The 27140-nt window shown below is 40.0% G+C and overlaps 3 protein-coding genes across 7 annotated transcripts in view; 2 read left to right on the plus strand and 1 right to left on the minus strand.

The window, feature by feature from the left end:
• The first annotated feature begins 2212 nt into the window (after positions 1–2212).
• Positions 2213–7332, plus strand: alx3 (ALX homeobox 3). Its single transcript, XM_068342714.1, has 4 exons — positions 2213–2611; positions 5750–6024; positions 6136–6258; positions 6640–7332. The coding sequence occupies exons 1-4, from the start codon at positions 2260–2262 to the stop codon at positions 6985–6987; spliced, it is 1098 nt and encodes a 365-aa protein (XP_068198815.1). The 5' UTR covers positions 2213–2259; the 3' UTR covers positions 6988–7332.
• Positions 7333–10019: 2687 nt separating this feature from the next.
• rbm15 (RNA binding motif protein 15) lies at positions 10020–12900 on the plus strand. Its single transcript, XM_068327248.1, has one exon. The coding sequence runs from the start codon at positions 10337–10339 to the stop codon at positions 12884–12886; it is 2550 nt and encodes an 849-aa protein (XP_068183349.1). The 5' UTR covers positions 10020–10336; the 3' UTR covers positions 12887–12900.
• A 7646-nt stretch (positions 12901–20546) lies between these two features.
• slc16a4 (solute carrier family 16 member 4) overlaps positions 20547–27140 on the minus strand; it is a 37870-nt gene continuing 31276 nt past the window's right edge. For 4 of the 5 annotated variants that reach the window (XM_068327297.1, XM_068327287.1, XM_068327278.1 and 1 more), the window contains 3 exons: positions 26162–26373; positions 22631–22724; positions 20547–20767 (listed from right to left, as the gene is read on the minus strand). In XM_068327297.1, the coding sequence (XP_068183398.1) occupies positions 20559–20767; positions 22631–22724; positions 26162–26373 (515 nt within the window). In that variant the 3' untranslated portion in view covers positions 20547–20558. The remainder of the gene's footprint in view (positions 20768–22630; positions 22725–26161; positions 26374–27140) is intronic. The other variant, XM_068327269.1, reaches the window with a different exon arrangement.

A 27140-nucleotide genomic window follows, 5' to 3' on the forward strand; every position in this document is an offset into this window, starting at 1 on the left:
AGAATCAAGAATGTTGTTGTTGTTATGCTTTATAAATTTTTACTATTTTATTTAGGGCCTGTGGACACCATGGGTTATGAAAGCAAACCAACAGATAAACACTGGGGAGAAGGCGAAGCCAAAAAGATCCAGCAATGAGACTTGTCTGAAATCATGTTTTCAACGGCTTCAAGCAGGATGAGCTCTCTCTCTGTCTCTCTTTCACACACACGCACACACACACACACACACACACACACACACACACACACACACACACACACACACACACTTATTCACACTTTTTTCATTCAAGCTTGCATGCTTTCATTCTTTCATTCCTCCCTTCCTTTTCTCCATCCTTCCGTCCTTCTTTCCTTCCTTTCTTCCTTCCTTCCTTGCTTCCTCCCTTCCTTCCGTCCTTCCTTCCTTCATCTATTCATCTAACAATAGGCAGTGATTTACTGTATTTGCTCACATAACTGAGATAATAACATACTACTCTTTTGTTTTTCTACCGATTTGCTGTTGCACACAGTTTGATGTCTCTTATCCACACAAACAATATTGTGGCAGTAATTTACCAAATATTGATGCACTGTCATCTAGAAGCTCAACATGTCGATCAGCGAAGGGAACAAAGAACAGTAGACATGGCTCGGTCATTCATGGTTGGTCTTTTCTACAACATTTCAAAATGAAATGCATATGAGTGTCCCTTGTATTTTAAACATGAAAATTAAAAAAAAACAACGACTAATTATGACAATAATAAAAATACAACTAGTAATAATCATTATTATTTTTATAAATTAATATTCTTGTTGATGTTATGGGAACACCTTTATACTTTACTACATTTATTAAACGAATGATGCGTATGAATTCAAGTAGAGCTTACGTATTGTAAATTTCTTTTTGTGAATTTATAAGAGTAATTTACAAACGCGTATTTAAACTACTTTTAACAGCGCATTGCGGGCGAAAACTGCTGCTAATAAATAAATCCAAATTTATATATTTTCGGTTTAACGCTGTTTGCAGTAACAGTCACATTATTCTCAGGATATTCCATAAAAGAATCTATTTAATTAAACAATAATTTATGCTGCAGTGTTTCTGTTTACGAAATTTCCACGTTTTCTTCGGGCAACATCTGAATATGGATAAGATAGATTCTATTCTTTACATTTATGGGCTTTACTCTTGTAACAAATCTATGGACTGCCAACGCACTTTTGTTGAAAATGTTCATCTTTTAAATCACATTTTCAAAAATTGTCACAATTTACATGGAAATGAGAAGACAGCGATCGAAATCACTGTTTATTTTTGGAATAATTCGTTTAGTAAATGATCATGTTTATCCTCTGATTTTGCGTGACCTCATCAGTCATTCCATCATTGTATTAATCTTGATACTATTCATGTATTTTAATTTTTATTTGACTGTGTTAATTGTGAGAGATTTGTCCGCACAATAGTAAATGTGGTACTTTTAATGCGATACATTCGATATCCTCGGCTTTCATGTTCATTTTGTGATTAGCAGCAGTTCACGTTCATTGTCAGTGGAACACCGCGCTTGAATTCAGCGGGATCATAGGTGCTTTTCATTAACCTGACGCATTTGCTGCGGGTGTATAAAAAATTTGCAATATTTAGGAAAAGGATGAAAATCTCAATGGGACAAATGTGGGAAAACTTTGAAGCCCGTTTGTGCGTAAAGTATGGAAAAGAAAAGAAAAAAAATAAGTAAGCCAATTAAAATGCGTTATTCTGTTGTCCTTCAGTCAAAACGGGTGTTTTCAGTCGATTTTCTGCGCTGTGCTGTGTGATGCCTGCTTCTCCTGTCCTGCTTCATTTGGTGATTAGACCCATAACAATATGTGAAATAGGAATTAAGTGCTTAATTGGAGGGACAGAAACCACACGCGATTGAATTTTTGGCGGATTATATCAGACTGGTAGATATTCTAACCTCCCCCACTCCCACCCCCCAGTCCCCGACACACACCTACACACACACAGACACACACACACACACACACACACACACACACACACACACACACACACACACACACACACACACACACACACACACACACACACACACACACACACACACACACAATCCCAGTTTCACGGGTCTTTGTTTCTGATCTGTTAAATCCCACCCACTTGACATGGACACAAACGGAAAAAAAAATCCCACTCAGGCGCCCACACTGTCAGCGCCCAGTCTCTGTTGTCTCTGCTGCCTGCTGGACCCGTAAGATGGACACGGAGAGTTGTTTGCCTTTCTCTTCTCAGACCAGCAGGAGGACTCCGGAAAACTCTCCGAGATTGGAGCACGGCGGCTCCGGCTCCTTTCTGTCCTGCGATGAGCTGCAGAAACCCACTCACCTTCCTCCTACTCTTCCTCACCGTCTCAGTCTGCGCGGGGACCTGTACGCCGGCGCAACGGGTAGGTTTGCTGATGCTGCGTTGGAATTTACGCACGGAGCTGTTCCGGCGAACCCCCCAGCCTCGACGTCCAAACACAGCAAGTTCTTGGACAGCGTGAGTCAGGACCAGAAGGGGACCGCAAGCAGCGGCAAGCCGACCTTCTATGAGAGCAGTCCTGAAGGTAAAGCACAAAGAAGTTATGGGTTACCAAGTGCAGAGTATGAAACAGTATGAAAAATCAGAAGCAACAAGTCGACCTTCATGTTTTTATTTACATCTGTATCACATTTTATGGCTCACCCTGGTTTTTGCATTTCCATAAAATGTGTTGGCTTATAGACAATAATGAGAATTGTTTTCCTAATTTTGGTATTTAAAAAATAATCCCCTATAAACAGGAGTTAACATGATTACTTGAAATAATACATCAATAAAATATGAGAATATACTTTCATCATTCACCAGATTGCTCAATTCTGGAACATATTTTTCACAATTTATCATTTTTATTTTAGCTAACAACAAGGTAAACGTGTTAGTTTCATTTAGAAAGCATGGGTGTGATAAAAATGTCAGCAAGTTTGCATTGGCTTGACAGTCCTTGATGTAAAATGAGAGAGGTTAAAGGTCAGTGTGGCGGCAAGTTGGGTGTGTCATTGAGTTGCGAGTCAGCCATCAGCTTTTAAGGCCAGTCGGCTTAATGTTTTTAGATTGGAGCCTGTTGACTTTTCTCGTTCAACTGTTTTCTCTCTCCTTAAAAACCGAATGCCGCATGTGTGCATGTGCTCAGAGAGTGTCAAACAACTTGGCCTGTTCATATCAGTCAAAGTAATGACTGATGAACTGAATCCTGAATAAATGATGAGGTTTTTCTCTTTATTTATTGGAACTGATGATTTTGAAAAGCAGCAGAAGACATGAGGGCTGATACGTCTTTTTCCGTGATAATATACAACAGCTTGCTTGATTCATGTGATAACCAGAGACAGCCTGTAGATGCTCGAAGAGAGTTTATTTCACCGTGAGTTTTTATCAGCTCACAATGCTGTAGCCCTTAAATATTCTTATTCTTTGTAAGCAAAGGAACGGAAACGTGTATGGATCCTTCTTGCCTCAACTGCACGGAAAGTTGAGGTTTTAATTGATGAATGATTTTTTGCATTTTACTGGTGGCGTGATAAGTTTGCAAATATTTTTTCCCATGCAAGAGTATTGAAGCTTTTCCAAGAGAGAGTTGAGTTTTCTAGATAGAGTAGTTTAAACCGTTAGTTGCTTGATTTTTACAAAATGAACCTTAAAACATATTGTGCCAAAGAGATTTTTAATTTTTAATAATTTTGAATATTGATTTTGATCTGCCGAATCTTCTGAATTATTTCACTGCATACATATGATTTTTTTCCCCATGGGATCTGAGGATCCATTTGTTTTTTTTAATTTTCTTCTATTCATAAATTCATTTATATACACCATATTTCTCAGGTAATTCCTCACCATTTAAATTTTTAAAGTCTTTTATCACTTTAAAATTGTTTTGTTAAGTCAGCATCATAAACTGAAGATCAAATCTTTCCATGGAATGCTGCAGTCACTGCATATTGACTTTATTTTTCATCTTTGTTTGATTCAGCACCATAACAGCTTTAACAAAAATTAATTTTCCTTATAGCAAGGTGAAACATTGATTTCAAAGACTGAAGTGAAACTACACAATTAGAAATTCATAATTTTGCCTCGCTCTTACCCTATTCAATTGATCCCATAGGATGAACTTAGAACTTAGATCATTTTCATTTGTCCTCTTGTGTTTTGCATGTTAGATCTCCAATTTCACAACAGCGGGGGCTAAATGGATGTTGAACTTTGACAGGGGGAAAGCCACAATGCCATGCAGCCCCAGGTTGCAATTTGGACAGAGAATATTTCTAACATGAACTACAGTGTGAAGTGGGATCTAATGGACATGAGGAAATTAATATCGCAATGAAGAGTGCTCTCTGTTGGGCCCCATATTGAATTAGGAGACCAGCAAAGTCGTGTCTCAGTTGTCCCAAGTGATTTAGTTCCTGCAAATTGAAGGAGAGTTTTGTTTTGGAGCTCAGGGTTAAATGTAATGAACATGGACAACATCAAAACACTGAAAGAGGGAGCGGCCCTTCCCTCAGTCTGTTAACAGAAAGGCATATAAGGCTTTCACATTTTCCTTTACTCCTGAATAGAATTGGCAAATTGAATATTAGTAATTCTAACAAGAATTTGCTCCATCAGATTTAAACTTGTCATAAAGCTCATTGCTTTACTCATGTTTTCTTAGTTAATTTGAGTGTTATGACACGGGCAATAAATTTCCCATCTGTTTGAAAGGTGATCCGAAAGATTTGTTTTCTGTATTTCAAGTAAAATCTTGTTTTCCATTTAGTGTCTTTTGAGCTTAATCCAAGCAAACGCCCTTCAAGTCTTCTTTTTAAATATGGGGTGCCAGAGACAATTAAATCAAAATGCTTTTTGGCTGAATTAAGGTATTGTGTGTTTTTTCTTCTCAGGAATCTTACAGTTCATCACCTCTCAGCACTTTGAGTTCAGGAATCAAATTGTGAAGGAGAAAAAAAAGCAATTTGGACTATCACCAGTCTTCGATACCGCACTTATTTTTCTGTCATCTTTCATCACAATTGTTTGTTTCTTAAATCTGACCACCCTATCACAAAAAAATGTGCTTTTAAATGGACTTCAAATGATTCCTCTGTATAGATTAATTCCTCATGCAGGGGTTTATAAAAAAAAAAAAAAATCATTTTAAAACAAAGCATTTGCTGATCTTTATGTCATCATAAAAATTCGATCTAATTTGGTTTAAAGTGCAGCGCCTATGATGATTTTCAATTTATGGTAATCTGTAAAAGACTGTTGCTTTGCGGTGTAACACAGTACATACTGTTGTCTCAACCTTCAAAACTAATAAACCAATAAAAAATAGAATTTAAAATTTTTGTTTACTTTACATTTAAGTAAGTAAATTTTTTAAATTATTATTATTTTAAAGAGTGGCAGGAGCACTAATGACATCAAAAACGACGAAGTAAATGTGATCACTTAAAGGATTGCGATCAGAATATAACGGTCAAAATGTTTGGTGTGAAAATTAGCGGTGAACATTTTAACTGTGAAATTTTAAACTTCCTGCAAAACAATAGCAGTTTAAAACCCAACAAATAATACATTCATTCCACAATTGATAACGCTACAATTTTCACATGAATTCAAATTTATCTATATTTTATAAACCCCTCCTCTTATATGTATGCCCTCCATGCCTCAGTCAGAGATAAAGGCGCTCCGAAGACCATGAGTTATCCCGGCATCGGCATCGACTGCTGCGGGAAACTGAAGGAACCGGGCGGCGGACTGCATTCCGACTCCATCGCTGACTCCATAGACTTGTCAGGCAAGAACAAGAAGCGGCGCAATCGCACCACCTTCAGCACCTTTCAGCTGGAGGAACTGGAGAAGGTGTTCCAGAAGACGCACTATCCCGACGTGTACGCCCGGGAGCAGCTGGCGCTCAGGACCGAGCTCACCGAGGCGCGAGTTCAGGTGCGCGTCCTGGCGTTTGCGTCATTACGCGACGGACATAACAGTTTATGACACACAGACGAATTTTGCTCCTCTTAACGCTCTTTTTTAATATATGTGTGAATTTGAAAGGTTTGGTTCCAGAATCGCAGAGCCAAGTGGAGAAAACGGGAACGCTACGGGAAAATCCAGGAGGTGCGCAACCACTTTGCCACATACGACATCTCTCTTCTCCCGCGCCATGACACCTATCAGGTCGGCCGCTGCATCTCCATCTTCATTTGTTTTGGAATTAAAAAAAAAAAAAAATCTTTGTTGATACTACAGATTGCATGCTGATGTTATGGGATTCGAGAATCTTTATTGTCGCATGCAGTCGGTGGGCCTGCCACTAAAGTTATATTTAATTCCCTCTAGCAGGTAAAAGACAGCAGTTCTCTTTAACATGATATGTAAAGTAATAAAATAAAATAATTATAAAAAGATAATGTGAAATACAGAGATAAAATGTTTTAAAAGAAAGTATCAAACATTTCTAAAAAAGATGTCAGGCAGAATAATTGATAATAATAATTGTAGTAATTGTTATGAAGATTTTGCATAACTGTGTCCGATTCTAAACCTCTCCTTATTCAGATGCAGAGCAACCTGTGGCCTGGGTCAGCTTCAGGCGGAGGTGGAGGTGCAGGAGCTGGCTGTGTCCTAGGAGCTGACTCCATCCCATCGTCCTGCATGAGCCCGTACCCTCACTCCCATGGAAATCTGCAGGGTTTTATGGGCATGCCCCCATCCTCCAGCCATCCCCACCATCACCACGCTCCTCACCATCCAGGCATCAATGGGCTCTATTCGCTCCACAGCTTCCCAGGAGGACTCGGGTCCCCTTCCATGGAGGGGCCCGAGACTGAATACAAGCCGACGGGCCTGGTGGCACTGCGGATGAAGGCCAAAGAGCCAGGCAGCATTCTCTCCTGGCCTACATGACCACAATAATACCAGCTGCCTATTATGCACTGAATGAGCCAAAGCATATCCATTCTTTACCCATAAACAGTTCCTTGTCTTAACATTCTCCTAACATTTATATCAGCCCATTTGGAGACATTTTGTTTCAGAAGATCCTGAAATTAGTGTTTCATGAACACTGAGGGCAACTTGAGCCTCTTGCACGAAAACCCAGCATATTAACACTTTATTTTCATTTTAAATTTGATGTCACTATGCTGAGACCAAAGGGAAAATTATTTAAGCATGTAAAAATTGTAATTATTGTATTAATCATTGTTTTATCTGTTGTGCTTTGTAGTGTGATGATTAATAAAGGCCTCCATCTAATGCATCTGATTTATTCAGCAGGAAAGTATTATGGTGGAACGGGATTGAGAAAATGGAACAAAAACATCATCAGTGTTAATTATTTTAGACTTCACATTATGCAAAAAAAAAACCCCACAGGAATAATAAAAAACACAACCATGAGACTGAGCCAAAGGTCTGCCTCACAAATGATATTTGAGAAAAAATGCTGTGTAGGCTGGAGTGTAGGAAGTGAGCATCTTTAAGTTTGGGAAGTCCATGCATGTGCAGCCTACTTGGCGTCACTTCAAATGTACTTCCGATGACACCTCATATATAAGGAGTCAGGGCAGGTTCGTTAATGGAGAGCTAACTGAGAAACCACGCTTCACCATTGATGATAACAAGAGCTTCCCACAGACGTCTGGATTCATGTTGAGGCAGACATTTCTCATTCACATCTGCCATCGGTGGCAAGCCCGACCAAAGTGATTACTTACAGCATAATCGCAGAAACTATGGACACCGTGTCCCAGAGCATATTATTCACTGAAGCCAGTTCATCTGCTTCCTGCTTTTGTTTATAAATACATATGCATTCATCTTTCTTTAAATAAGAGGATGACATGAATATGCTGCTGAGGCATACTCAGTCTGACATGTATTTTGAATGTGTTCCTAATAATTGTTTTCAGGAAATCTCCTTGTTGTGCTTTATCCCAAACAATTTACTTTATTGTCAAGGAAACGCTGAATTGCATGGTACCATCCCCATCTGGCATAAATTACTAAATACCAACATATTCATGTCAGATGTGCAAACATTTAAATCTGTGTGAGATTGAAAATGCAACTTGAACAGAGAAAAGGAGTTCCATTAGTGGATACAACCCTTCCAAGGCCCACTTACTCCCCAGGAGTGTGCATGGCTTAGGGCAGAATATATTGGTTCATCTTTCCCTTTGCCTCCTTCACCATAACAGCCATGCTGAGGCAGATTAACTGCCATTCCCTTAGTCTGTGCCGGGGTTTTGAGCGAGCTACTAACATGTGGTTTCAATAAAAGAATGCACAAACCCATCAGGAACACTTTCCTCACCCACAGCTTCAAATTCCAGCCAGGCCCTGGGAGACAGCAGTCCTTACTGCAGTTACATAGCCCCCTGATTGAATCCCAGATTAAGTAGAGAAGATAAGAGGACCTGTCAGTGGGAATAAGGGATTGAGGCGATGGCCATCTTAAGGAAAGCTGAAGAAATAACAGATGGTGAATCAGTGCTCAATTTAAATATGCATTTTTAGATCTAGAGCTGGTTACGAACAGATCCATTTCGTCCATCCCAAAGCAAAAGAGAAAACTCAGTGGCTTAATGATTTATCATATATTAACACAGTCAGGAAATTTGGAATAACAAAACTCACAATATTATTTATGTATTATGGTTCATTCTGCTTTTTTAAATAACCAATTATTCATCTTATAATAGGCAGTTCTGATTAACTTGTGTCTGAATTTACAGTGGTCCAGTAAAGGCTTTGATCAGTTTGGACTCAATACATCAGGAAACAAAAGCCTTATGAGATTTGTCAGAGAAGAAATGAAAAATGGTGAGGCAAGACTGCACAATGACCGAGCACTTATTAACCAAGAATCACTCTGTGTGTCAGGGTCATTAGGTGAAGACTGTCACTACAGTCTGGGAATGAATATACCCTTAGCCTCATTAATGGTAAAAAAAAAATTATCCATCTATATTTATATACATGTATGATTTAAAGCTCATTAAAAACTGCTGAGCTGCCTGCTGCTCACTGTTCCGAGCTTTGATCTCAACAAGATTTACCTTGGCCTTGAAGTGCAGCTATTGTGACACAATAGATCCCTACATTTGAAGCAGTCAGACAGCATCAATGTACACTTCACCACTACGCTAAACATTGTAAAAACACATTGGATTGGGGAAAGCTCAACGCACTCTGTCATGAAGTATCTGCCTTTGTTTTTTCTGCAGGAAAATAAAACCTCAAAGAGAAGGAGTGCCTGGCTGAGCATATTTGTTGTTTGCTTTAATTGTGCAGTGTGCACACAGTGTCTTCACAAATATACAGAAGCACATAATACGTTTCATGGAAAAAACAGACACAGCTACAGGATAATTTATTTTAGCAAGATTCTAGCATAAACATTTCACTCCGGATCAGAAAACAAAGTAATACAGTAAGTAGTTCACTTTTCTTTCAAACTAAACTACTTGAAAAAACATTTGCATATATAACTCATCAAAATCTAAAACAGATTATTCAGTATAATAGCCTTAAACTTGATATGTAATCTATTAGGTTTACTAATTACTAATAAACGTAAAAGGGAGTTTACTGTACTTTTCATCCTTTACAAAACTCTTACAATCTTGACTGATGTTTGGCTACTATGTACTTAGAAATGTGGATACAGCAAATAAATCACAGCTGCTTTATCCACATACTTAGGGAGAAAGGTCATGTGCCTGTTTATGATCATTTTGAGGCGTCGTTCTGGGCTTATCGGCTGCCGTATCTTCAGCGCTGCTGTGGAAGTACTGCCATCTAGTGGTTCAAAGTGGTAAACGTCTTTCCTTGGTGGTGGAATTATTTGAGTGGGTCTGACGAAAACAGTAGCGCCTGTCAATGATACAGTCAAATAACTGGATCAACTGTAAATCTGAATATATAATACTTACCGTGTTTATAGCGTTTAGCACTGACAAAGGGAAACTTCGTCCAGCGTCCTGACTGGGTTACGAAAAGGTAAGGCATTTTCAAGCCAGCGTCTCATTGGACAATTGACATGTACATCAAAGCTTTCCACCCACTTTTTAACCAATCGTATCGAAGGGGCGGATCTTTAACCAAATTCTTACAAAATGGCCACTGTTGTTATTTTACTGCAGGGTCAGTGAACAAAACCGTTTTTCATGTCAATAATTTCCTGCACTTATTTTAAAAAGCGGCACTAAAACGTCCTGTTGTCCCGAGTGTGGGCTCCGTGTGGACTGAAATGAAAGGTAAAGAGCGGTCGCCGATTAAAAAACGCTCCCGGGCCTTGGACGATATTCGAGACAGGGGAGGATGCCATCCGACCAGCAAGAAAATGGGGGCTCTCGTCGTCTCCAGTGGGAATAATAATGGAAATAGCTCGACTAAACCCGATGGAGGCTCGACGAGAAGAAGTCTGCTTGGCGAAAAAAGAGAGCGGGAGTTTGATGGACATAGTCGAATCGGAAATAATCACGGTTTGTCCGCTGCCGCCGGCGCCGTCGGTAAAAACCACAACCTGAGCCTGGCGCTGGATTTAGTCTCCGCCCGGACCGCTTCGCGGGGGGAGCAGCGAGTCCAGCCGCCCACCGCCGAGAGTGAGTACAAAACTCTCAAAATAAGCGACCTCGGCACCCAGCTGAGCGACGAGGACATAGAGGATGGACTCTTTCACGAATTTAAGAAGTTTGGAGACGTGAGTGTGAAGATAAGTCGTAGCAACGACGAACGTATCGCGTTCGTGAATTTCCGGAAACCGGAGGACGCCAGGGCGGCGAAGCACGCCAGAGGACGGCTGGTGCTGTACGACCGTCCGCTGAAGATCGAGGCGGTGTACGTGAACCGGAGGAGGAGCCGTTCCCCGGTGGAGAGGGAACTGTACGGCGCGGCTCCGCGACATCTGCAGAGACCTCTGTCCCCCACCGGGCTGGGATACAGAGACTACCGGCTGCAGCAGCTGGCCTTGGGTCGGCTGCCCCCTCCACCGCCGCCCCCTCTGCCCAGGGAGCTGGACCGGGACCGGGAGTTCGCCCTGTTTGAAGCCAGGGCGCGACCGGCTTTCATTGCAGAACGGGCAGCTTTTCGTGAGGAGGATTTCATATCACCTGAAGATGACCAAAGAGCCAACAGGACGTTGTTTTTGGGCAATCTGGACATCACTGTTACAGAAGCAGACCTGAGGAGAGCTTTTGACCGCTTTGGAGTCATAACAGAAGTGGACATTAAAAGACCCACCCGAGGGCAAGTCAGCACATACGGATTTCTGAAATTTGAGAACCTCGACATGGCCCATCGTGCTAAGCTTAATATGTCTGGCAAAGTAGTGGGTCGTAACCACTTAAAGATAGGCTACGGAAAGGCAACTCCCTCCACTCGCCTGTGGGTGGGTGGACTTGGACCGTGGGTTCCTTTGGCTGCTTTGGCAAGGGAATTTGACCGTTTTGGTACTATAAGAACCATTGACTATAGAAAGGGTGACACTTGGGCATACATTCAGTATGAAAGTTTGGATGCTGCACAAGCAGCGTGTACACACATGAGGGGATTCCCCCTCGGAGGCCCAGAGAGGAGACTCAGAGTGGACTTTGCCGAGACTGAGCATCGTTATCAACAGCAGTTCCTACAGCCCCTCCCAATACCACAGTTTGAGATGGTGGCCGAGTCATTTGTCCACCGTGTCACCCCTGAACCTCTGAGGGTCAGGGAACGGACTCCACCGCCTCTTCATTTCAGGGAGCGGGAGCTTTTTCCTGCTACAGAGTGGCCAAACTCGGCTATTCGTGATCGAGTACGTGCTTCACCCTTTGAGCCGCTGGAGCACTTGGAACGGGAACGGCGGGTGCGGGAACCCTGGTCTTTGGAACGAGAGCTGCAGTCACGAGAACCTGCACGCAAGCGGCGTGTCATGGAGGATGGACGCCATCTAGACCACTCCCCTGACAGCACTGAAAGGACAGTAAGGCGCAGGCGTGCTTCTCCAGATGGTAGTCCTGGGGGTAGCAGCAGAGAAGGAGGGCGCTTCAGTGACTCGGAGCGCCCTCTGAGAGGCGAGAGACCCTCCCCTACACGTGAACATCACGGCGGACTGGAAAGAGGTGTGACAGGGGATGAAAGGAGACTTAAAAACCAGAATCTCTCCGACAAGAGCCTGTCAAACAGCAGCGTTTCAGCTATTGGAGAGAGGAAGCGCAAAGCAGGTGACGGTGGGAAGGGGCTGGCCAAAAGAGACCGCTCTGAGAACAGTACCAAAGGAGGCCAGCTGTCCAAACTAGACAGCACCAAGCTGGGTTTGGCCTGGCAGGGCATGCTATTACTTAAGAATAGCAACTTTCCAGCCAACATGCATCTGTTGGAGGGCGATCACAACGTAGCCAGCGACCTCCTCATCGACGGCTCCACTGGGAGGCAGGTGAGCGAGCTGAAGATCACCCAGCGACTCCGTCTGGATCAGCCCAAGCTGGACGAGGTGTCTCGGCGCATCAAGGTGGCGGGTCCCGGTGGCTATGCCATCCTGCTTGCAGTTCCTGGAGCCACAGAGGATGCATCTTCATCTGATGCTGCAGCATCAACTCAACGGCCTCTTCGTAACCTGGTGTTTTACCTCAATCAAAAGCAGGCAGCTGGAGTCATCAGCCTACCTGTGGGGGGCAGCAGAGATAAAGACAACACAGGGGTTCTTCATGCTTTCCCTCCCTGTGATTTCTCTCAGCAGTTCCTGGATTCCTCTGCCAAAGCTTTGGCTAAAAGTGAAGAGGACTATCTAGTAATGATTGTGGTCCGAGGAGCATCTTAAAAAGATCAGAACACACTAAGTTGAAATGATGTTAAAAACGATCTGCTGTATGTCAGTAACTATTGCATGCTGTGTGTTCTGCATTATGAGGTACACTAGTATGGTTCTTGGGTGTTTCTATGTTGCAATGTAATCCTCTAAAAATGACAAACCTTGCTCTCCTACAAAACAAAAGGATGTATGTTTTTGAAATTACTTTAAGAGGGTGTATGAATCACTGTTAAGGTCATAAACCTGCAGTCATTCAGTCACAGTTTGGTAAAACTGAAAATATGAGGCACATTTGTTGATTAAATTTTAATTCAATTGAAACAGAAGTTATAGAACAAAAAAAATGGTTCTTTTCAAGTTTAAAATTTAACTAAGTGATAAAAGAATGGAACTAGCAAACGTGCAAATGCAGCGAGTGTACACAATAAGATCTTGACATTAAAACCACAAATAATGGCCTCACAAGTCAAACTAGGGTTTAAGCCACATCTGACACTGTTAATGGAACAGACACAAGCTTAAGAAAGATCATGTTTGTTCTTGGACTTTTATACTACATTGCCTGAGGTTGTATAGTTGTTATTGTTTCTATGACCTACACAGGTAATTTGCATGAGGGAAATCAGAAATATCCCTTTTCAAAGCTTTGAAATAGTGCAATAATATTTCTACTACAATCACTTTGATAGATGGAGTTAAAGGTGCGCATTTCAATTTTTTTTCAATTGAAAGGTTTTTGGTGAATGTGCAGTAATTGATTTAGGTCTGTAGCTACACTTTGGAGAAAGAATCCTGGTAACATCTTTAAGGCTGAAACACGGGACACATTTCTATCAGAATGCCACACACCTTTCATCAAACTATTTTCAAACTGTCTTGCCTTTGTCAGATAAACTGTAGATGAGGTGATAAGTTTGGTGAATGGTGTTTGATGTTCTGAAGAGCTGGGATGTTTTTTTTTTCTTTATTATGGATTTAAAACATCTCCAGATACAGATTTAAGTTACCCATCTTGTGAGTTATGTTTGAAAATCGCAGGTTGGTCAGGTTAATGTTCTTGAATTTGTTCCATCAGTGTTGAACCTCCAAATTGCAAGAACGAAAATGTACTTAAAGTGTGTGTCCACTACAAAAAAGACAAAAAACTACCACAATTCTGGAATGCTAAATACTAACAGCCGTGTGATTTTATTTTTTTCTATCTTAGGAACAGCCCATAACAGTACCCATAGCATAGCAAAGCAAAAACTAACATGTTCCTCAGATTTTTTTAGTTATGTTATTTTGTGCATTACTAATTTAGAGTGTGGAAAACTGCAGTAGGAATGGTTAAAAACTTAGTTTTGTGTTGTTTCTTCCATTGATCTGAAACCAGTTGGTCTGCCAAGTATAATTATAATATTCAGTGTCAGTAAAATGTTGGTACAGAATAACAAAATCTGCTATTGGTCCAGTGAGTGAGGTCTGTAATTTTAAAGTCTTAGAAAAACATTTAATGTTAAATTTTAAGGTTAGAGGTCTAAATTGGACAATTTCTTACTCATACCTGCCACAGTGTTCGCAAGGCTTACATTCTGTATTTTGTTTTGCCGTCGTATGTTATACAATAGTAACCCACCAAGAATTATGATTGACTGAGTTTGCTCTAGTGTGTATTGGAAACATTAATATGTCAGCAAATGTGTGAACATGACACCATCAACGTTGGACTCCTGAGGAGACGAAGGCAGAGTTGAACACCTCTGCTCTAAAGGCAACCTTGTGTTTGTGAGTCCTCACTAATGAGGCAGCTTTTAAATAGTGTGTCCCATCTGCACCTGTGATGACTTCTGTTTAAAATGGAAAAATGAGCAATGTACACTTTGATGTCATGGGAACGGAAAATCCATTGATCCCATGCGAAGCTGTTCACATAACTGCAAGTGCTTTTGGGCACTCAATGTGACCGATTATTAATAAATTGTTCATTTGAAGGGAAACGTGTTTCTTCGATGGAGGTGAATTGAAGAAACAAGCTGCCATGCCTTATTGTGTTTCGAAGGAGTTGTCACATGAATCGTGTATCGTGTGAGGATCGCTGTTTGCTCGCAAGCCTGTTCTCAGCTCCTAAGTTTCATCTTAAATTACTCGCCCATGGTCCACTGTTATGCCTTCAACTGTTACTGCTGGCATATGAACGTCTGATCAGGATGGAGGAGCCTCTGCCGCCACTTGTTTACAGCCAGAATCCATTTTGCCGCGTGAGCCTGTGGCAGAGGCAGACAGCGGAGTCGAGGGCAGGAGCAAACAGCATCGTGCCAGTATTCACACTCCGGTCAGGAGATTGTGGGCTACACTGCTCTGAAATTTCCATAGCATCAACATTTCAGGCCGTGTCGCTGCAGAGGCCGAACATGAAGGCTGGGCCGATTTGTCTCTATTGAGTTTCGGCCAGTTAACATTCGATTTGACTTAATGTTTGTCTCAGGCAAGAGGATTGGCCCAGAACTCAGCTAGGAATATTGTTTGCTCTCATCTTTGTGTTCCTTCTGATTGAACCTTTTCCCATGAGACGAGTGAAGAAGTGTAAACTGCTGAAGACGCTCCTCCGTCTCTGAGGTCTGCTGCTGCGTGGGAGGGAGATACGAACAGGGCAAAGTGTTTACCTTTTTTGACAGCGTTGGAAGGAATCCACACCACGGACCAGTCCCCAAACCCTTCTAGGAGACCTCTTAACTGATGTTTGAGTTTGTGGTCACTTTATACAGGAAAAAAAGTTTCCAGTTTTACCCTGCCATCCATTTTAGTCATGTTAGTGTAAAAACATGCTGTGGTCGGTGCTGAGAAGGACCCCCTTCCTTCGATACAGACAGATTGCCTGCCATCTTGTGAACCGTGGACATCTTGCTTTCTTCTGTCGTAGTCTACAGAGAAATCAGCTCCTGCACACAAGACGCTGAGGACAGAGCTGGTGTCGCTGAACGGCTGCTGTGTAGAAACAGCATGTGGGTGAGTAAGGAGAAAGCTGCTGCCTGCCAGGTCTGTATCCTTGGTGAAGGCAGCAGTGGTAAGTATGAAGTGTTGTCATATTTAACCACAACAAATGCAAATTAGCACTACTTTGTTCTTTTTTATTGAAGTTAATTTGACTGATGGTAGTTTGTCAACAGTCTAATTGTTAACTATTAACACTAACTGCCCACAATAACCTATGGCATAGAGTACTGCTTTCATCAGTAGCTGAAGCATCAAAACTGGTGATAAATTGTGTGAAATAATAAACGTTTATAACTTTTTAATTATCTGGAAGGTGATGTTGTTCACATTTAATTTAAAAAAATGTAATGGAAAAAAAACTGAAAACTTTTTGAATGGCTGCAAAGCTGCTGCAAACGTTCGAATGAGGGCGTTGCTTGTTGCTACTTTGGACATAGATATATGTATTTAAATGAAATGAGGACAGGCATTTAATTCAGGATTTATTTAATTTAGCTATTCTGTCAGGGTTGATGTCTGAGTTCACTGGTGTCATTTGAGTTGGTTTACATTGAACCAAAGTTGCATCAAACCGCTGTGTTCTGAGCACTGAAGTTCATGTGTCACTTCAACAAGCATTTGCTGTTCACAGAAAATATTAGTGACGCTCCAAAAATAAAAATTGCATTACAGTGGTTCTTGTTTAAACTACATAAATGACTTGCTGGGTAAAGGTCATTTGAAAAAATTACAGTGACATGAGACTGTTTCTGAAAAAAATTGTGGCTTCAGTAGATGTTCACTACAAATGACAGCATCTAGTTTATGAGGTAGAGAATATAAAATGTAAAGCAAGTCCAGTCCCAGGCCCTGCACATTTATCACATGCCACTAACATGCAATAGAAATATATCTTGTGAAAATAAGTATGCTGTTCATACATGTCACTGCAGCAACTGGCATTTCTGTGATGCCATTGTGTATTTCTCCCTGGGGTCAAGCCTGTTGGAACACTTATGCATGCCATTTATCTTAGTGTCAAAAAGTGCAGCTAATCAAAATCAGTCATGCACAATCACCAATATTCTTTCCAGCAGTACAATTTTTGCATTTTTAAAATGTAGAGAAAGATGAGATATAAAGATCTGCCTAAAAATAAATAAACAGTCATTTATTTATGGGTTGGATTATAATTACCGGTAGCTTTTATTTTTTCTAGTTGAACTTTTTTTAGGAAACCAGCTCGTTTGCTTTACCATTTTTAGATCAACAAATTGTTAACGTTCACAAATTAAAAAGATTACCTTTGAAATCCACAAACCAACACTCGAAGAAATTTAAATTTGGTCATGGCTAACAGTACTCCCTCTCTGAAAGTACACAGGTTTACAGTGTTCTTACCTAAATCAAGTCTTTAGTGACACATCTTAACATTTTGCAAATATTGATGATGTGCAAACTGTCTGTGTTCATCACTTCCTGTGGTACTTTCTTGAAACATCATCTGATTTAGGTTGACTTTCACACATACATGTTATTAATGTTAACTGCACCTTAGTTTCAACATTAAGCAGTCACGTTGACATTGTTGCTCATCAGTGTTAAATTCTCACAATCATTTACACATAAGTGAACATTTACCACTGGATTACATCCACAATTAAAACATGTTAATGTTTCCTTTACAGAGTTCCAGTCAATGAGTCCATAGAGGACAGTTTGTTCGCAGGCCGGTAATGAATGCACAATGAAGATGTCATCTACTGTAAGTGACCTTCTGGATTTTATTAACAGCACATTAACAGAGTGTAATGATAGACATTGTGGATTTTTACACAAATAACTAAAAGCATTTCCTGGGTATACTTCTTAACTAGCTTAAAAATGATTGTAATATCTAAATGAATGTAGCATTATATGTGTGTGTTTCTAAATCATGTCTCAATAAATCATGTTATTGATGATGCAAGTTGCCAGTCGTCTTGATTGATCTGGTATCAGTGCATTAATACAGAAATTAATTGAATCACTCAAGAACAGACCTTTGAGTTTCATGTCAGTTTATTACAATTGACTGTTACAAGGCTTAAAAATGATTTGTTAAGCATTTGTTTGATCTATCAGTGGACAAATCTATAAGCTAGAGTAATGAGAAACCAGTGTGTTACCCATAAATGCATTTTCAGCAACAAATACATGAGATCAAATGCCGTCAAACAGAACTCAGATTCTTTTTAGTGGTGTTTGAGACTTCACTGAAGGGACATAAAAATAATTTCAATATATTTTAAAAACATATATTTCCTTAAAAATATGCCTATAACTAACAAGTAAAATAATCCCAAAACAAAATCTAGTTTTAAAGCATGAAATAGTTCTCATTAAAGATTTATTATGATATGAAATACTCAGTGGTCCTCGATCACAAAAGCACTCTGATGATGAATGCAACTCGTGAGCCAAAAGAGCTTTTGTGCATGCCTGTGGTATTGAAACAATACAAAGAGGCCTTGCTCAGTATTATGAAAGTGAGCTGAGGGGGAATAATGTCACTAATTGAGAACGCATTCTCAGAGCAGAGCCGTTCTTGTGCCACAAGAGGGCAGCATAACAAAACGTATCACTGGATTCTGGCCTTAACACTGGGAACAGACTGAATAGTGAGATGCTTGAAGTGGTTTAAATCCTATATTCTGTTCAAAAGCTTCATAAAGTAGATGGGTTTCTGATGTGTCTTTGGCTGACATCACAGGAAAGTTAGTAAAGATACAATACAGTACCATTTGTAAGGCAAACTGGTGAAAACACAAAATCTTTCATGACACTGGAAAACGATGGATCCAACAACAAACAAACTTTCACACATAACCACAATAAAACTATAAGTCACACCACTATTTATAGACTGGGAAACAGTTTCCTGCCAGTCTTTTGGGGCTCCATGTCTCGGCATTTATATGGGCAACATCAGCAAAATATATTGTATTGGTTCCTTAAGTTGCTCAGATCATTCTCAGACATGCAATGATGGCAAATTACACTTCAATCACATACAGTCACACAGAAACTCCTGTTACACAGTAGAGCTCATCAGCTCCATCACCCCTTAGACAAACAGATATTGAGAAAGCATACTTATATCTCAACCAAGCAGGCATTCTTATTTAACAAGCTGGTATTATTTCTATAGTTAAAAAATGTGTTCAAGTGCCGAAAAAAATTTCTGAGCTGCGGAGAAAAGTTCAGTTACGAGACAGGCATGATTGGTGCATGATATATTAGAAATCAGATTAAGAGTAATGACTGACAGCGTTGACAGTTTCTCCCTTATCAGAAGCTATTATCTGCAAAAGATGCAACTGAACTGTTCTTTTGACATTTCAAATGAAAGTCTTTTGCACTGTGAGCGATGAAAGAAAGATTACAACTGATTGTTTCAAATTATAGTACATGTGGTAAAAGAAAACACCCAAATACAAAAAATCATGAAGTGTATGTGATAAAATCAGTTTGATTACCAAAAGTTGTGTTTACTGTTGACAGTAGTTGAACTGTCATGTGTGGATGAAGCGAATAGGCAGCCAACATTTTGTTTGAAGTGAAATGCTGGAAACATTTCAAGAGTGAGATCAGTTAACAATTGAGGAATCATTGTTTATGTGATGACTGATGATGAAACTTTGAGATATATGGGTAATTTTTTTACAATACCGGTGAGGAAAGCAGGAGAAATCAGCTGAGATAAACAATGTTAAAGGTTCCTTTAAGCAAAACCACCAGCTTCAACTTCAACGTCTACTGCGCCTGAAGTGTGTGTCACCAGCTCAGTATATGCAGAATATAACTTAGAGAACGAACAGAGGCCATTATTACATACAAAGAGTAGTGTGTAGACATAAATATGAACAGATGGGTACATTAAACAGTCACCCATTGATTTAAAAGCCAAAATAATTATCATTGCATTATTATTAAAATGCAAACACATGCAATGTAATCTACAATCATTATGAGGGTCTGAGATTATTTATTTGTCTCATAAATTCCTCAAGAAGTTGCTTCTTCTTGGCCTTTGAGAGCACAGAAACATGATGCAATGAAGTGGCTGTTCATTATCTTCATTATCTGGCAGTTAAACCTATGGAGAAATGTCACGCAGTATTATCACAACGTGGCCCAAAGTGCATATTAGTGAGATCAGTGTATGTCTTGTGGACGTAGGCATCCATTAACGTCATCTCAGAAACAAACAGTTGAGGGGGTTTGAACTCAACTGCATAGCTTAGTTTCCAGTAATATGATGCGTGTTAACAAGTTACTGCAAAGTGAGTGTAGTTTTGTTGTTGCATTGGAAAATAATATTTTCTTGTAATAAATTATGGTTTGCGGAACTGCAAGTATTAAAATGTGCTGGATGACACAGTATATGGAGGGCTTTACCTTCAGTACCTCTGACACAAACAGTAAAAGGGGAGAAAATGTTTTCATAAAGATATTTTGGCTTTTAAAAGTTCAATATAATTAAAAATCTACCAATATCAAGACCACCGTATGCTCCTAGACATCTTAAGCAGCAACTTGTTCCTCTCAGCCAGCTCTGTCTTGCAGAAAGTAAGGGTCACTTTGACCCTCACTTAAAGCTGGAGTTCAGGGTACAAGGTATGCAAGCATATGGCAAGTTAGGAGCATGCTGGTTCAAGATCAAGGCCTTCCCCGGGTTTCATTCCTACACAGCGCCGTTCTGTAGGCGGTCAGGGGCGAAGCAGCCGTTGGTCCTACAGCTGCTTTCTGCTCTATTGTCTTGGGTCAGTTTCTCCTTGGCCTTCCAGCGCTGAGCCAATGGCTCCATGAACAGGGAGAGAGAAGACAGCAGATAGCAGAAGCCAGCCAGGTAGAAGGAGCAATCGTAAGTCTGAGTGTAGTCATAAAGGAACCCTGGAAAACGCAACACAGACGCACTTTAGAAGTCACGTTTAACTTAAATAATATGTAAACACAATTAAGTTTACATGTGGGATTTCACAACAGCAAAGGAAATGGTATAAAACCAAGTTGGAACACCAATGATTTTAGAGGTAAACACACTTTTGTATAGTTCTCATTCTTAAATACAGATTTACAATACCAAATGTATCCATATAAATATGATGATATGTGAATTGTCAAAAAATTGTAGCTAAGTGCTTTGTAGGAGTCAATAGTAGATAATATATCCACTAATAAAAATAACATTCAAAACCAAAGTTTTGGTTAAAAAAGAACAGACATTCCAAAAAAACCAAAGTTAGGGCAATTGCGGTTGTGGATTTACAAATAACCATAAATTAATTTTTAAAAATGGATAAATACCATTCGGAGAGATCATTGCCGACTATTAGTAATCGATGTAACCATTAATTAACTGTTAATAAGGCAATTTACTGTGGCAAAAACCTTTTCATAGTTCACCTGACAAAAAGGTATTATCAAACTCCACATTTGACATATTCACACTATAACATGGTGTCGGGGACCTCAGGGAAAACTGCTATACATTACTAACTATACATTACTAGCATTTACATGCCGTTGGCATCACATTTCAGTTGAATGAAAAAGAGGCAGGAGACTCCTGGCCAGATGAAAGGCAGGTTCGACCGTACTTAAGCTCCTTATACTGTATATATATTGACGGGCAGCCGGCTACTCTAAAGAGATGGACCAGTGACCAGTTCTAGTTATGATGACCTGTTCACTTAAGACGGGGTCAGGATTTCACCAGCATCCATTTATGACCCGACAAGCAGGGATGGTAAACAGAGGCACATGCTATTTGCATGCCATCCTAAAGAGGGATCATTTGTCACATTTCAACCCTGAAGTACATAAGCTCCTCTAAGGGGATTGCCCAACACTTTGGCAGAGACTATGTCAGTGAGTTCAAAGGAACCCCAACCCCCCCCCCCTTTCTGCCGTTCCCCCACTTTAACTGGGACCAAATGTAACATTCCCTATGTAAGGTACTTTTCTTGGAACCAACTGTCATATTAGGCACTTTGTGTGGAATCCATTTACTAAAGAATGCACTTTTGATGGGAATCCATGAATTGTGTTGATGATTTATGTGTTTTTATTCAGAATATTCAAACATGTCACAACTTCATTTAATAAAAACACACTATAATGCAAAACACACCTCTGATTGGAAACAGCTCTCAAAGGCTCACAACAAAGTCATTCGAATCCAGTCTTGACACAACGTTATTATTCTATGGGTTGAATTCTTTTTTTTTCTTCTTTTTTTTTGCAGAGTGAAATTTGACCTTTTATGTACTTTGAGTGACGTGACCTGAAAATTCTAGTCTTTGATGAGGGCGGTGCTAGGTTGTTTTTCTCCTGTGTGCTTCAGTTTTCACAGCCCCTACCCCTACTGACTGCAAGATCAGGCAAGAAAAACACTTGGAGGAACCGCAAAGAATTTACGGTCTTGTAAATATATACATTTATTAGAAAGACTTTTCAAGCCCTTCACTGATCATTCAGCCAATCTGAAATTCTTGTTAAATCTCCCCCAAAATGCAGACCCATAAGCACACAAGGATAAATATAAGTGCCCCCAGTACACACTCACACACAAAGACACACATGTTCAAACTTCACCTTGCTCTGTGGGTAACAAATCACTTAGTTAGCACAGGGTCACAGCTACAATCCCATACATATGCAATGCATATGGATCTATCTGTAACTATATGCATCTGGAAAAGTAGGTTAACTGACATCTGGCTGCTTCCAGTTTCCATGACGTGATCCACTCACCTGCCAAAGGAGGCCCTGTGAGGCAACCTAAGCCAACAAAAAACATGGAGAAGCCCATGGAGTTGTTGACTCTCTCTGAACCCACGAGATCTACCTGAAAAAAGGAATTCACATTCAGCCCGGAGCTCTTTACATACCAGGATGTGTGACTGCCATTATGTTTTCTTAGTTAGATGTAAAGATAAATATACTTCGCAAATATTTTGGCAGTGCACAAATCAAATGTACTTTATATTATTTCCAAATTATGAATTTGAAAGAAAGTTAAATAGTTTCACAATTTTGACATTTGAAAAAGACTCAAATTTCACCACCATTTCTTTCGTGTCTTGTGGAAGCAAGAAACATCTCCTAACTTCAGGAAATTACATAAAGGCATAATGCATGTTCTCAAACTTGAGGTCATCAGATAAAGACTTAAAGCCTTTTTACAAAACTTAAAGAAAATTTTGACCTCCGTCTCTTTTCATCCTTTGAAGACTAGGCCTCAGGATAACATTTGTAGATAGATGGGTTTGGTGGAGAGACACAGTTATCTTTCATAATTTTCATTTAAGTAATGAATCTGTTCGCTGTTGTGCCGCATAGTTTGTTTTAACAATTGTTGAAGTGAAAAACAATCAACCATGCTCAGAACACATTAAAATAATCCTAAAACTGATAAATGAGAAGGATTACTTTCATATATGCATCTTCAACATTTTCTGCATTTGCTGTAATGACAAGCACAAAGTAAAGAATAAAAATGCATTCTGTTAATTATATTATTTAATATATTATTATCTTTTCTCTGTCAACTGAAAATTATCATGAACATTAGTTGCTTTGTTGAAACACTGAAAAATCAATTAAACGTAAGCACATGTAAAGAGGTAGAGGGAAGGATGAAACAAAGGGGACACATACTGTAGTGAAGTCAAGATTATTATGGTGACAATGAATACATGTCTGAAGAGAAAGCAGAGCCTTAAGGTAAAGAATGAGGAAGAGCTACAGAAAGTGCACAAATGAAAGAAGAAGACAATGAGGGAAAGAAATGCCTGCAGGAGCAGGAGGGTGGAGGAGCCTGAAGACCATCTCTGGCTACAAAGAAAAAACACCTTCTGTCTACACCCCTGGTATACTATATCCCCACCACCACCACCACCACCACCACCACCACACACACACTACTTTATCCTCAACATTGAGCTCACAACCATCATGTACCTCTTCTCTATTCTATGTCTGAGGTCCTTCCATCCCACCCACAACCACCAGTAAATGTAGACAAATTCTACTAATATGTCCCTCACAAAAAAAAAAAAGGAATGGGGAGGAGAATCATGATGATCAAAGTCAGAAAAACTGCGGGGATGGAATGCATCAGCTCAAGTCTGGGACTATGGAGAGCAGCTGTGGAGCATTATTTCACACATTTTCAGCATGAGCTTGAAGCTGGTGTACAGTTATGGTAAAGATCCTGTATGGAACTGATGTCAAACTTCAGACATCAACCTCCTCCACAGCTTCAGGCCACTGGCACTGTTGTCACATCCGATAAAGGCCCTAAAGAAGCTGGTCTTGGTCCTTCTTGACCATCAACCTCGCAATGGGTTAGAGATGCTGTGGTCTACCTCCTACACGGATCTCTCTCTTACCTGGAAATGAAGCACTGTAAAAATCTTTTTTATTTAAATAACCCGTGCTTTCAACATCATACAACAAACACTTCTGATTGTCACGTTGGAGCATAAAGGACTAGATCATGACCATGGTTTGCTTCACCAACATTTAGCATGAAAGGTTATTGGCCCACGCATTTGAAAGGGTTGTCTGCATCATACGGGCCTTGCAAGAGTAAGTACTGGCTCTTTTCCTCTTTGTCATCCATCGATCTAACACTCTGCAGACTTTTCACAATTTACAGCAAAGTGTGTACTAAATATTCTCTATAATGACTCTGCATCTGTCACCTGCATCACTGATGAAGACAAATGACACAAGAAAAAACTGACCAAAGGATGTGTGGTGCGATCAGAACTGCTTCCTGATCAACGCAAAATGGTTGCGGCTGATTTTTGTAGAGGCAGACAATTGCACCTACATCAGAGAGCATCCAAGATCCACTGAGATAGTGTAATGTTTAAATACCTGGATATGCACCTGAACAATGATCCGAACTGTGCTGACACTACAAATACACCACACAGAAAAAGGCACAGCAAAGTACAGCTTTAAAGAAGACTGCAGGTTTTTCTTCTTCTCGTGATTACTATGCAGTTGTTTTTGTTGATCTTTTCACTGAGGGTACTCTGATATTTACACTTTCCCATTAATATTCTAGTTGTCCCAGTTTCATTTCTCCAGCCTCCAAAGCACAGACACACACATGGACACAACTACATGCACGTAAAGCACTAGATCCGTGACAGTTACAATGAAACGCTGCGCTAATGACAAGGAGACATATTCACCTCAAGGTGTATACTGTAGATGTGAGTCAATCAGTAAATGTGCCAGCATGTTCATACACACACACACGCACACACACACACACACACACACACACACACACACACAGAAATGGAACCAATGCAACATGGTGTTACATCCTTTTAGAAAACCTGACTGTTTGCTTTTAAAATTCTTTTGCCTTTCCGTGTAGCACACAATGATATAATAGAGCCACTTTTGAGTGGTGCAATCATTTCCACGCACAAATTCAATTATAGCTAATCCACCAATCAGACAGTCGGGCAATATTAGTGTCTTGAATAGTAGCTACAGACTGATAATAAAGTCAGATTGTTACATGATACTAAGTAAGTGACCCAGTGGTAATGCACAAGTAACATTTAACTGCCTTTGGCTTGAAATTTGTTCAAAAAAATCATTTTAATCTTTCCTTGAGTTTAGATTTGTAGAAATAAACATTTTTGTGCATTTGTGGTTCATCAATTACTGTACCTCTGACATCAATGAAGAAACATGCTGTGCTTCTCTGCAGCATAGTTTCCCCAAGAAACATTTTTCCATATGTTGAGCTACTGTCACCATGCAGCAGTATTATTGTTATGGTTTTTTAAGAGCAATTAGACAAATTATACATGTGCCTGAGAGTGCCATGATAAATACCACACCATCTGTCTGTACTGTACTTTAGCTCACCTGTCTAGAATGGGTGTTACACTTACCAAAAAATAAAATACTTGTGTAACTTGAAACAGCCACACAGCTCATAAATGTGGTCATTGTGCTCATACAATTCAAATAATTTAATATGGGAAGATTAATTATGATAAACTGAATACCTGAAGAAAACTATTTTTACATGTTCATTTTACCAGTTGTGCAACCTATTGAAGGATTATTGATTTTTCTAGAAATTAAATCACTACCAACTGAGCCAACTCAGTACACCAGAAAAACCTACACATAAATTACACTTCAGTTATTTTTAAAACATTCTGTATGTAAGTGAAGCATGACTGAAACTTAGAAAGTAATAGTAAAATTGCACAGGTATGTTCAGACAGGTGGTGTCCTTACTAGAACTGGAAGCAGCAGAGCCATGTATCCACCACAGAAGATGGCGAAGAAGACAGCGTAAACCATCAATAAGATGTAGGAGGTCGCCAAAGGGGACAGCAGGTTTACGAGGCCACAGAGGATCAGGTATGCCTTGTGGTAGTGGTATTTATGGAACAGATTCCTGTCTGTCACCCAGCCTGAGGCCAGCTGTGCAATGGTCTCTGTGATGCCTGAAACACAGGTGGGCAGGTTTTGAATAAAAAGCAATTTTGTGAAAAAAAGTGAAAATAAAATATACACAAAGCACAGCTCTGAGATTAAGATGAGTCTCAAAAGTGAGAAATGCAAAACTCTTTCAGCCCACATAGATCAGGAAAGTGATATTGCACTAAACTGAAGATGGATCATACCTAAACTCTGGTTTACTATACTACTCACCATGCTTTCCTTGTTTCTTTTTGAATTGAAATAAAATGCTAACATGGAATGGATCATTTATTCAACACAGTTGTCTATATGCTCTCTAGTCTTCATAGTGGAACAAGAAACCGTGTACAGGACAGGGAATGTGTGCAGTTCAGGTAGCTGCAGGAAACGGTGAAAAAGGCAGTCTCGGAACTGGATAGTGTTGTTTGTGTGCAATTAGGATGGTTTGTGGTGCCTCAGAGCATCCTTATTAATCCCCCTATTGTATAAGAAGTGACAGGGAGTGGTAGGTCAAATTTATGAAATGGTTTTTGTTTGTGTGTGTGTGTGTGTGTGTGTGTGTATTTCCGGGTGTGGCAAAGAAAACTTTTCAGTAAAGAATGCTGTATAACAACACAGGTTGCATTTGCCTGGACAAGTCAGATTTAAGTCTTTCTTTCGTTTGCTGTCCACAACAAAAGAAATACCATGAGAAAGTGTCATCCATTTGACAACCATTGTATTAAACTGCTAAACTCCCGGCAGAATTCTCAGTGTGCATCTACTGAACTGATTCTAAGCAACTATGATG

The sequence above is a fragment of the Antennarius striatus genome, chromosome 2 (assembly GCF_040054535.1).
Source record: "Antennarius striatus isolate MH-2024 chromosome 2, ASM4005453v1, whole genome shotgun sequence".
In the NCBI taxonomy this organism is placed as follows: Eukaryota; Metazoa; Chordata; class Actinopteri; order Lophiiformes; family Antennariidae; genus Antennarius; species Antennarius striatus.

What these genes read in the sequence shown, in the direction of transcription:
- alx3 (XM_068342714.1), top strand. Translation starts at nt 2,260, where the DNA reads ATGGACACGGAGAGTTGTTTGCCTTTCTCTTCTCAGACCAGCAGGAGG. An exon ending in CTATGAGAGCAGTCCTGAAG is followed by an intron (nt 2,612 to 5,749) that starts GTAAAGCACAAA and finishes TCCATGCCTCAG; the next exon opens with TCAGAGATAAAGGCGCTCCG. An exon ending in TCACCGAGGCGCGAGTTCAG is followed by an intron (nt 6,025 to 6,135) that starts GTGCGCGTCCTG and finishes TGAATTTGAAAG; the next exon opens with GTTTGGTTCCAGAATCGCAG.
- rbm15 (XM_068327248.1), top strand. Translation starts at nt 10,337, where the DNA reads ATGAAAGGTAAAGAGCGGTCGCCGATTAAAAAACGCTCCCGGGCCTTG.